The 12,787-nt window shown below is 34.7% G+C and overlaps 1 protein-coding gene across 1 annotated transcript in view; it reads left to right on the plus strand.

The window, feature by feature from the left end:
* The window catches only part of OTOGL (otogelin like), a 209,691-nt gene that overhangs the window by 137,243 nt on the left and 59,661 nt on the right, over positions 1-12,787 (plus strand). Inside the window, 2 exon segments of the mRNA XM_074270858.1 lie at positions 2,604-2,882; positions 8,783-8,900. Of these exon segments, the coding sequence (XP_074126959.1) occupies positions 2,604-2,882; positions 8,783-8,900 (397 nt within the window).

Here is a 12,787-nt window from a genome sequence, read left to right on the forward strand (position 1 = left end):
TGCACTGCTCCTAGATGCCTATATGTAAGGGCCCCGGCATTCGGTTCATCCCGCAGCGTCAGTTCTGCTTACCAAAAGTGGCCCACTAGGCACTCGCATTCCATGCCGGCTCCAAGCCAGTGAGCCAGGCTTCTTACCCATTGAAAGTTTGAGAATAGGTTGATCCCACCTCAGTGTTGCCATCCTATCTCATCGGCATCCAACCTCTTTGGCATATTATCTCGAGTATGACTTTGATGAATGGGTTGAACACTTGGGCCACTGTTGAGCCTGGTTCTCATTGTCATACTTCTGTTTACTGATCTATTGCTTTGTACCTTCTTGGGCATAACACTATCATCTCATGGATCAAGTGAACTATAGCTGGTGCTCAAAGTTTAGCTTGATGAGATGTGCGGTTCCCACAAAACAAGAGAAGGGAATTGTAAGGGCCCTTTAAATGGGCGGACACAGTGCATTGGGAGATTGAGGCCCAGAAGTAATTTCTGTGGATATTAGGACTGCCTTGTAGGTGGGATCTTGGCTACAATGAGATAGCTTCTTAATGGGTGACTCTCTCGCTGATTGGCTGTGTGTGTGACCTCACAGGCCCTTTATAAGCCCACTGCAGGCAGTAGTTGCTCTCTTTAACCTGGCTCTCTTTACCCTGGCTCCCTAGCCTGGGTGGTCAAGCCAAGATGGATAGCCAAAAGAGGTAAGGATTTTGGTAGTGAACACTTGGGTCTTCTGACCAGGTGTTCACTCGGGAACCAACAAGTCAGGGCATTATATGAGTAGGTATAACAAAGTCTTTTTAAGATTACATGTGGCTGTTCTTGAGTGTGCTACCGGTTATTAAGCTATAGATTCAAGAGATCGTGGTCAGAGACCTTTGAAGGCCTCAGAGGAGGCGAGCCGGGTAGAGTTCACACTGCAAAGGTCAGTGGTCAAAGGTACTCTGTTGGGCCTAGGACAGACTAGTAATAGTAACTGCCAGGAGAGCACACTACACCTATAGATAATAGGATTTCTTTTTTCAGTGGAATGTTAATTTCTTGAGGATAGAAATTATCTTATTCTATCTTTACATCCTTAACATTTACATTGTAAGAACTTAAATGTTTTTATTTAAATTCATATAGATATATTAGCTAATATGGATTTTTTTTCTAATAAACCATACTCATTAAATTTTTCTTATATTATACCAGACAAATTTTGCATTCTCAGGAAGAAAAATACTGTTTTCAAACTTTTTTTTAATGTGAAAGGGCAGAAAATAGATATTAATTTGCATATGATTGGAAGATAAAAATTTGAATATAAACAGATGGAATTTAGATATATCTTAGATTCAAAAGTTTTATTGAGACAATCTGTTCTCAGAATGTAGAGTTTTAATATTTGATTTGAGGGAGATATTCTTTTTTTTTTCTTCCAAATTTATTTTATTTGAAGAAATAGAATAAGCAAAAAGAAAAACAGAAAAGCAATACAAAACAAAATGAAATAAAACAAAAGAGTACATTATCATGTTACTCTTTTAATGGTTCATATCAATTCATTTTTTCAAGTGACTTCTTAAATGGTAACAATAATTTTGAAATAAAAATAAGAATTCATAAATTGAGTCACAAATTAAGGAAACAAAGAATGTAAATTCTGTATATACATTTGTGATTGAATGTATCAAAATAGAAAGGTAAATTGAGTTTTTTCTTTAATTCAGTAAAAATGACCATATTACTTCTCTTTTTTTTCTGCCTTTTAATTTAGTTTTTCTCCAGCTTTTATGCAGGGATGCATATCTTTTATTGAAAATTCATCTTAATTGATGTCTGGGTAGGCATTAACTATACTTGTATATTTTCTAATGATCAATCAGTCCATAAATATCAATTAAGTATCTATTGTGTGTCATGTTCTATGCTAAGAGCTGGGAATTCAAAAAAGAGGAAAAAGACAATTCTTGGTATGAAGGATCATACCAGCATAATGATATTTCTAGTTCTATTAAGGGTAGAAAAGTCCATCAGAAAATAAAAGAAAACCTATCCAAAGACCTTCTTGACATTTTAACAATAAAACTAATCCCTCTACTTTCCAGAGTGACAATAAAGATATTTCTATAGTCTTTGGGGTTACCATTTCTTATACGAGTGGTTAGAAACCTCAGTAATAACCTACCTATTTCTACATTTTATATATAAGTAAAATGAAGCTTAGAGAAATGAAGTGATTTGCCTAATTCAAGTATACCTTGGATTTGAACTCATGTCCTTTGATGCTTCATATATTACACTATACTGTACTATGAGGCACATTGAGGCAGCCACTGATGGACCTATGAATTCTGGAAAGTAATTTGTAATTATACACCAAACAGTACTGAATTCTACATATCTTTTGACCCAGCTATGCCATCTCTAGTTCTATACTCCAAGCAAATCCAAGAAAGAAAAAAATGTCCTTTATATACAAAAAAATATTTATCTATAATGACAGTGTGATTTGAGGGTAGGAGAGAGGTAAAATATAAGTTTAGCAGTCTGGTTGCCATTTCATCTTTTTTTTTTTTTTGGAGAGAGAGTTGATTGTCTTTGTTCTTTCTTTCTGTATTACAGCTTTATCACTGGTTTCCTTAGAATCTGCTGAAAGGCCAAATTACTTTCTCTTTGTCCATGAGGATGACAGCATCAGCTTGGAACAATGGGAGGCAAACTCTGGTTTTCGCCGAAATGCCACGTTTTTCCACCACCAGGGCCTCTGGATTCCCGGTTATAGTGCATTTGAATTACACAGCAAGAAAGGGTTTTTCATTATCTTCACTGATTCCACTGTCAAAGTCTCCAAATATGATGATTCTGAAGATTTTAAGCACGCCAGTAGCTTCATCATGGAAGGTATGCTAATATGTCCTAGGCTAGTTCTAACCTGAGTAATAATAATAATAAACATTTATTAAGGATGTACTACATGCCAAGTACTGTGCTAAGTACTTTGCAATGAGCATCTTATTTGTTTCTCACAAAAATCTTGGGAAATAAATGCTATTATCTCCATTTTATAGATCATAAACTTAAGGGAAATCAAGGTTAAGTGACTTGCCTAAGGTGCATAGTTGTTAAGTGTCTGAATATAGCTTTTAATTCAGATCTTCCTGACTCCTACTCCTATCAGAGATTTACTAGCAGTATGACCAAGGGCCCCATTTAACCCCTATTTGCCTCAGTTTCCTCATCTGTAAAATGGGATAATAATATCACCTTTCAAAGTGTGTTATGAGAATCAAATGAAATAGCAATTGAAAAGTGTTTAATACAGTACTTTGTACATAGTAAACATTATATAAATGTTAGTTGTTATTATTTCCAAATCACTTAGATTTGGAGATAGAGAGGAAACTTCAAGTTCATGAAGTCTAATACCCTCAATTCATGCATTAGGAAACTGAGGCTTATAGGTTTTTTACATAAAGTGCTTTATTAAAGTGTTAGCAGTATAAATATTATGATTCACAGCTAATATAATATGACACAGTTAATATAATCTTCAAAGCTCTATTATCATAAAGACAAAACAAAATAAAAAACCCAGAATCAACCTGATCAGTCACCCTGACAATCCTCTCCTAAGTCATAAGCCTTTAAGTGACTCAACTGAACATACTGGATCTGATCTTCCCCCACTAGATTTTCTGCCTTCTAAGTTGACATGACTCTGCAACAGATGGAGGAGGAACAAGCTCTTATGTGCCCCTTTACCTCTGCTCATGCTTATATGTTTCTGCTAGTATTATTTGATGATGATAACAATAACTTGTGCTTATAAAGTACTTCAAGTTTTGCAACATACTTTCCCTGGCTTACTTGATCCTCACAACCGCTCTGGAAGGTAAATGCCATTTGCAGATGAGGAAAATAGATTAAAATGTAAAGTGACTTGCGACATACTATTGCCAGTCTCTCCTAATTCCCAGGGCTTCAGAGAAATCTCTGGTAAGTATTTATATCAAGTTTACCTCTTTCTGAGGTTGTCAGAGACCCTCTGGCTGCTCTCTCATAGGGATGCCGTTAAAACACCATAGAGCACTAGAGAGTGGTTGCAGATAAGCTCAGGAACTTTATTACTCTTTGACCTCTCTCAGTTCCTTCTCTTAGTGGAGCTCCAGGTGAAAAAAGGGTCGAGCTCCTCCCCCACTGAGCTTATATTGGGTCCATGAAGTCACACACACAGCCAATCAGAGACACTTCCCATTCCTGATGCTACTTCAGAGTATTCAGGGTTCCCGCTGGAGTGGTCAAAGTTCCCGCCCAAGAAGGTGGTCTCTGTTTACTCATAGTCAATCATGTCCGGGGATCTCAAGGCTACTTAGGCCTGTGTTACATCCTGTTTGTGCTTGCCTGACCTTTCTTTGACCCTAATATGAACTGACTGGGATGTAGAGTGGTCTGCCCAGTCCTGAGTTATATGAGTCTGTTCAAAACATTATAGATGGTTGTGGATGTCTCTTGATGGCTATAGGTGAGTCAAAATGTCTGCTAGTATATCTGATCCACCACCTTGGTGTAAACCCTTATCACCTACAATAGGATTATGGAAATAGCCTGTTGGTTGCTTTCTCTGCCTCAAGCCTCTCCCACTTCAATTCACCTACCACTAAGCTGCCACAGTGATTTTCCCTAAAGCACAAGTATTACCAAATCACATCCTGGCTCATCCTTTATCCCTGCAATCCAGTGGCACATTCTTTCTGTTCTCATATCTTGTAGCTCAGAGTATTTTTATTGCTGTCCCTATGTCTGAAATAGTCTGTCCTATCTTTGCCTTCTGGCTTCCCTGAAGTCTCAGTTAAAATTCCTCTTTCTACAGGTAGTCTTTCCTTAATCTTCTTACTTCTAGTGCCTTCCCTTTGTTGATTATTTCCAGTTTATTTTGTATATACTTTGTCTATCCATAGTTGTTTGAAAATCATTTCCACCATTAGACTCTTGATAGCCAGGAATGTCTTTGCTTTTTTAAACTTTTCTTTGTATCTCCAGTGCTTTCACACAAGGCTTGGCACATAGTAGATGCCTAATGTTTATTGACTGACTGGTTGTATAAAGTATAGTCCTACAGCTTTGTAAAGACTCCTATAGGATTGTCCCCATTATGCTGATTCCTATATACAGCAATGCTGGACTTAGTCACAAGTCCATGTCCTTTACATGAGTTGGTATGATGCCATTCTGATGGTAGATAATCTAAGGTTCTGTTCACTTGCTCTTCACTACTTCCTTACATCAGATTGGAGATATCTTTTCCTGAAAAGGGGAGAAGGGAAGCAGCCATAATAATTTGGAAGCTGGAAAAAAAAACATATTTGTAGGGCGGAAATCCAGAAAATATTGGCAACTTGTGATCTATACATCTACTTTTTCATCTCTAGAAAACAGAATGATTTGCACATGTATTAAAAGCATCTTTAATGATAACATGAGAAGAGAATAGATGGAGTTTCACAATTGTTTTTCTGCAGGAGACCACATTTTCACAGCAATTAATTCAATCATTGCAAGGAAACAAAAGCCCAAGGAAATTAATGTTAATTGATTTTTTTAAAAAAAGCATTTGACTTGATAGAGCAAAATATTCTTCAACTAGTTTTCTGCACATGTTAAAAACTATCTCCAATTTCTTAGCAGATGCCACAGAAAATATTTCATGCTTTTCTGATTCTGAATCACAAATGAAACTTTTAGATGTAAGCTCCCCCCCAAAATTCTATATCATCCTGAAAGATGTCTACCCAAGAATTCAGAGGGAAGAAAACTTAGATATCATAATGCCCAAATCCCTCACTTTAAAGATGAGAACACTGACAGTGAGGTTAATTTAAGTCACAGTACTGGTTATTGACAGAGAAAGAATCTAATGTTATATCTTCTTTATAGCTAGGACTTTCCCGGTCTATCATGTTGTATAGTGAGGCCTTCTATATTCTTTTGTGAAGAAGACATTGGGCTCTTTATACCTAACATGAACCACAGCAATCTCCATAATAAAATTCATGACTACTCAAAGGAGTCCAACTTGACAGCCTAAACAGAAAAAAAGGATGAAGAATGTGTCTTGTGCATATATACTGATGAATTGATATCCTGTTGAGTTAATCTAACAGTACAGATACCTTGAATAGACATTGCAGCTGAATAATAAACCAAGTCCAGAACTGAAGAGGAGGGACAGGACTTTAAATGATTGATAACTATATCCCGAAACAAAAGGCACATTTTTTGGGGCAGAACAGTCTCTTGATTATAGACCTTCCTGACCCATTACAGTCTCTGAAGAATAAAAGTTAAAGATGACTCAAGGGTCAATTAATAAATGTACAATAGTTATAAATAGGATCTAGATGGTATAATATTAGCTGATGACCAATAATGACATGTATGAGAAGTGATGTTATTGTCACTCAAGAAATGAATTGGAAAATGAAGTGTATTTATTATGAATCAACTGGGAGCTGTAGCAGAGCGATATCTGTCCAAATGCTGAATAGGTAATCATGAAATGTTGAAAGACCTAGAAGAAGATAACCAAGTGGTTCATTATACTTTTGATGGAAGACTCATATAGACATTTTTAGCCTTTCATAATCTGGACCCTTCTTCCTCCATTCTAGACTTCCAAACTTTGTAAGTTCTTCACTTTTCCACTTACTCCAGCTGCAATCATTTATTGGCAGCTCCTCAACATGGCAAATCACTACCATGTCTTTGCACTGATTGTCACTTATGTCTAGAATAATCTGCTCTCTTCTCTTCAGCCTCCAATTTATCTCATTCCTAGTCCAAAACACTTGTGTCAGCAAAAGCTGCCCTGCAACTCCTTCAGATGTTATGATCCATAGCTCTGGAGGCTCTCAGAGAATTGATCTGTCCCTTAACACACCTTTTTATTGTACTATGTTATAAAAATGCTCATTTTATTTCATAAATTAAAAAGAAAATAAAAAGAAAGTTTAGGTATTCTACATATATGAGATCTGAAGTTGATCTTCTAACAAATATTTGCTATGTTACTCCAGACAAGTCACTTAATTCCTTAGTGCTCCAGGAAGTTTTTAGAATGAGAAAAAGAAAAGCTGATATAACCAACATTGGTGGGATCCTCCTAGAGTTAAGGAAGAAGAGCTCCGGTAAGACTTTTTTTAGTCAGGGTAATTAAATGGGCCAACACATCAAAGGGCTGAGCCAGGAGACCGATGAGAGATTTAAATACCTGTTCTGACTATAGTCCTCTTCTCCCTTTGAAAGTTTGCCTCGATCAACATCTGCTACAACCATCCAGAAGTGATAGTGCTGCTTGCATTCCTCAGTGTGTGGACCATGCTGTGGGGGGAAAATGAACAGCTAAAACCAAAAAAATGGGGAATTATTAAGGGACAGGGCAATTCTCTGAGAGTCTCCACAGCTGTGAATCATAACATCTGAAGGAGCTGCAAGTCGGCCTTTGCTGACACAGGTGTTACAGACTAGGAATCATTATATCACTAGGAGACCATTATTTGTTGTAAGATTAAATCAATCATACTGAACTTAGAGAACTATTAATCACCATGCTAAACTAGATAACCATTGTCTCATCAATTCTACTGACTTAACACCTTATAAGAATCCTTGTTTCAGATTTCTGATCCATAACAAAACACCAACAATTTATTAAGGGCATACTCTATGTCACATACTTTGTTAGATATTGGGGGTGTTGAAATAAATATGAAGTAGTTTTCCCCTCAAAAACTTCCCCTCAAAAAAGACCTGTTTTCTAAAAGGATAGGGAAGATGGGAGACAACATATACAAGACTTCACTTATAGTATTGTCAATAATCTACCTTCTTTCTGAGAACCAGCCTATCTAAGCAAGGAGAGGCTTATCACTAGTTGGCCTGGAGTTTGATGGCGAATTATTTGCTCAAGAGAGGCAGCATGACATATTAAACAGAGAGCTGGCTTAAAACCAGGAAAATTTGAATTTAAGCCCTATATATATGACATGTATTATTTATATAACTTTATACAAGTTATTTTACCCTAGTACCCTGGGTAATTTTTGAGGATTATATATTGAGGGAAGAGTACCTCAAATATTGGTAAAGAGAATTTCTTATTGCAAGCAAAGAATTTTTCTGTCATGTTGAGGTCCTCTAAACTAGCAAAAACATTTTTTTTTGTTTGAAAGAAGAAACTTACACAGCATATGAATTCCAAGAAGTTTTCTGTTTTAAAATTCTTGAATATGTCACAAAGCAGAAATCTTTAGCTTAGATATTACTAAGATTTTAAGAGAGGACAAATTCAATTGCTAACCAGTCTTACTTGAAAGTATAAAAGTATAATAATATTTACTTATGATTACCTGTTGAAGGTTTCCACTTTCATCAAGAGAAAATGTGATATCAGACAGTAAAAACTGATATCAAATGTAGTTTTTGGATAATAGGAAATGGACAAATAAGCATTCAACATGAAAATCTTTTATTACTACAAAATTACTCGGGACAACCTGTAATATAAATCCCAGCAATGTACTCAAAAGAAAGAAAAAATCTTCTAGAAGTTACAGTAACTCCTAGCAAACATAACCAAACTTAATACCCTTTATCTCTATGCTTTTAAATTCCAAAAAATTAATATCCAAGGACTCTCAAGACTCTAGAATTATCCTTCATACTTTCACTATCATTTTTTTTCAAGATATAAATTCTTTGAAAATACAGGTTAACATTTTTGTTTTTGTCTTTTACTTTTCCAGAAATTCCAGCAGCAGTACCTTATAGAAGGATGTGTGAGTGGCGATATGAACCATGTGCTACTCCGTGTTTTAAAACTTGTAGTGATCCTGATGCACTTGCATGTAAATTTCTTCCACCGTGAGTAGTATTTTATAGTTCAATGGGTAATTTACATGATATATACATTGCAACCTCAGTAAATATTATTTTTTGTGCTCAAAAATGCTCCTTTAAATATTGGGTATAAGAAAACTTAAGATCTTAAGCTCTTGAAGAAAAATTAGAGAGCATCTAGCCTGACCTAATAGAAGAATATCTTTTACAATATCCCTGAAAAGGGTTTTTTTGATTTTTTTCTTGGACACAGCATGACACAATGGATAAATAAATGGTATCTAACATTGTATAGTCACATTGTGTATCTGTACATTGTATTATGTTATACATTGTAAAAAATATAGTGTAAAGGCATTGCATCTATACATTGTCAACACCACATTCTGTGTAGATAGCACATATACTGCATAGATATATTGTTTCTGTCAAATATGACATAGTTACATTATATTCACATATTACAGATGTCACACACTGTATAGCTATAATGCATAACATGTATATTGTGTGGATAAATTTTATTTATCTATCACAAGATATATTGTATCTATCCATTATAGACACTATGCAATGTCTAGATACAATGTACAGCATGGACAGGTAGATTATATCTCATCTGCCACATGTCTGAGAAGCTATATTCATTTGATCTCTATTTGAAGATTCCTGGGGTCAGGAATCCCTCTTAAGTCTAGAATATTCATGTTTGTATAGGCCTAATTGTGTGCAGCTTTTTCATTGTGTGAAGATTAAAATATGTTTCTTCAATAAAAATCTAACTGTAGCTCCTGCTATGATCCTCTGTGACCCATTTAACCAATATCCCAAATGAAACTCTTTCAAATAATTGAAGGCAACTATGTTAAATATATAAAAGAATAACATTGAGACAGCTACTTGTACTTATCATTTCTATCCAAACTCCATTAAAATATAAGAATAACAAATTAACAATAGTGATAATGACTTGTATAGTTTTTTAAACTTGCATAACACTTAATATAAAAAAGAAATCATAAGAATCTCAAGTTTCATAGCACCAAGGAAATTCAGGTGGATTTTGGCTGACTATCTAGGATATTGTAGAGATGTGTGATTGTTCTAAGGATTAGGTTAGACTATTCCCTTCAACACTCAAATTTTATGATTCTTTTTTTTTAAAGCAAGAGGAGGAGTAGAAAAATGGGGATGATAATAGTTGTAAAAAGAAATGATTAATAATGAGCTAACTTTAGAGTCAAGGTTCAGATCCTGGCCCTGACACATAATAACTATATGACCTTGAACAAATCACTTATCACCTCAGAACCCTGGGTAATACTGCATGACAACTCACTATGGACAGACTGCTGCTCTGAATTATGGATGTAAAAGTTCCCTATAGTAATGAAATTATAAATTCTCAGTCCTAATGTTCATCATTACCAAATTGCATTTGAGCTAGATATCCTCCACTGGCAAGAAATGTTCTTCTGTTCTCTTACTTGATAGGTGCCAGTTCTATCATGAAATAAATCATGATATCATGTAATATGAAATGCATAATATAATATTATGGATACAAAACATTTTATGTCATATAATAAAGACAAATCCAGACCATGCCAGTAAAGTATAAGTTCTGACTTAATGATTCACTCTTGTATAACCCCTTCTCACTTTTGTAATAAGGGTGGTGGAGCCATCAAAGGGTGTATAGACAATTTTTAGAATATTTTCTGTTAGTATTATAACTAGGACAGGTAGTTGGAACAGTGGGTAAAGTGCTAAATCTGGAGTCAGGAAGATGCCATTTCAAATATGGCTTTAGACACTAGGGAGCTGTGTGACTCTAGGCAAGCCACACTTATCTCCCAAGGTTGTTGTGAGGATAAAATGGGATAATATTTGTAAGGCTCTTTGCAAACATTAACATGCTTTAAAAGTGAGATCTGTAATGACCAGCAAGTTTCTTGAAGAATGAAACCACATCAATGTTAACCTTCTTATTATACACAGAATTACCATAAAGAAGATATATAATTTTATATGTGGCATATATATTTGTTTCTAGTTATATCTAAATATAACTTTTGGAAAGGTAATTAATGGAGTAATTAATAAAGAGCTGCCTTGTACATCATGGGTGTACTTTGTGACCCTGGGCACAGAGCACCCCAAACAAATCTCTAAGACAGATTATGACAAACTATTGTGCATTGGTGGAAGTTGTTTCCTCATGGAGAATTTCCCACCCAAATCAAAACATGCATGTATTTATAATACATCATTGAATACATATACATATATATTTATAAATATGTTGTTATACTTAAACTACTACTAAACCTAATATTTTATATAATTGGACTGAAAATTGGGTATAGATATGATTTGAAATGTTTATCTTAGAAAGGTCAAGTCAATTTTACTATGAAATAGTATAAATATAGATGGAATTTTGCTTTTATTTATTCCAACTCCTAGTATAGTAAGTTGTACATGGCCATTGTTTAGAAAATGTTAATTGAAGAGGGAAAAAGAATAAACATTTATTCCTATTAAACATTTAAACATAATATTTGCTAACCTCTGTGCTAATTAGTGCTTCTTACAGTTATCTGATTTGATACTCACAACTCTACAAGATAGGTGATGTTAAAAGAATTGAGGTAAAGAGATTTAAGTGGCTTACCTGAAGTCATATAACTAAGTAGTATCTGAAGTCTTGTTTAAACTCATATCTTCCATATGCCTAATTAGCACTATTCATTTTGCCACCTAGCTGCCTCATCCAATATTGAACTAATGAATTAATGTTTTAAAATTTGAAAAGATCTGGGATCCAGGTCTGCAGATTGTAATATATCTGTCTTTGTAGAAAGAAGCATGAATGGTAACTGAAAAATTCATCATCTAGTAGACAGACTGCTAGTGATAAGCCTTTCATTACCTAGACTGGTACTTTTAACATTTACTTTAACATAGGATATTTTAACACTAGGACTTAAACCCAAAGCTTAAAGCTTAATAGAACCTAGAAAAGCAAGAATTGGTCCTTTACTGGCTTAGTATTTGGATCATGAAATGAGTTCTTTGTACATTTATTAAAAAATAAATTGTCTGCTGAGATCCAATGATACTATGTGGGCTCCATTCTTTGTCAGGCATGTAGAAGGTTGTCTTTTTTTTTTTTTCCTCTCCTATTTTTGGGGTTGACAGGACCCCAGCAAAATATAATGGGAGATATGATACACAGTTTAAATGAACATCATGAAAGAAGCAGTTTAGATATTGATCATTCTGAAAGGCTTAAGTGACACAAATAACTTTAGAAAGAGCAAAAAGAACCCAGTAAAATCTGAAACCAATTAATTTTTTTAAGCCTCTAAGAATAGTTCCACCTGTAGGCTGAGTGCCCCCTAGTGGCAGTTTTAGCCTGAATCATAGGCTCATTGGTTTTAGGGAAGAAAGTAATCCTATGATCATAGATTTCAGTGTGGTCAGAGAGCACCTTGTCTGCCAGTATCATTTTACAAATGAAGGAACAGAAATTTAGTAGCTTTCCTAAAGTTGAATTTGATCTTAGATTTTGACTCCAGATAATTTAGTTTTCTTTTTTTTTTATTCTTGTTCTTTATTTCTTTTTTTAAAATTTTATTTAGAATTTTTCCCACAGTATATATGCATGAGTAATTTTTAAAAATAATATTATCCCCTGTATTCATTTTTCCAAATTACCCCCCCCTCCTTACACCCCTCCCCCCCATGACAGGCAATCCCATACATTTTACATATGTTACTATATAACCCAGATACAATATATGTGTGTAAATACCATTTTCTTGTTGCATATTAAGTCAGATAATTTAGTTTTCTATCTCATGCTGCTTAATTTCATCATAATCAAATAATAAGTTAATTATTGT

The sequence above is a fragment of the Sminthopsis crassicaudata genome, chromosome 5 (assembly GCF_048593235.1).
Source record: "Sminthopsis crassicaudata isolate SCR6 chromosome 5, ASM4859323v1, whole genome shotgun sequence".
Lineage (NCBI taxonomy): Eukaryota > Metazoa > Chordata > Mammalia > Dasyuromorphia > Dasyuridae > Sminthopsis > Sminthopsis crassicaudata.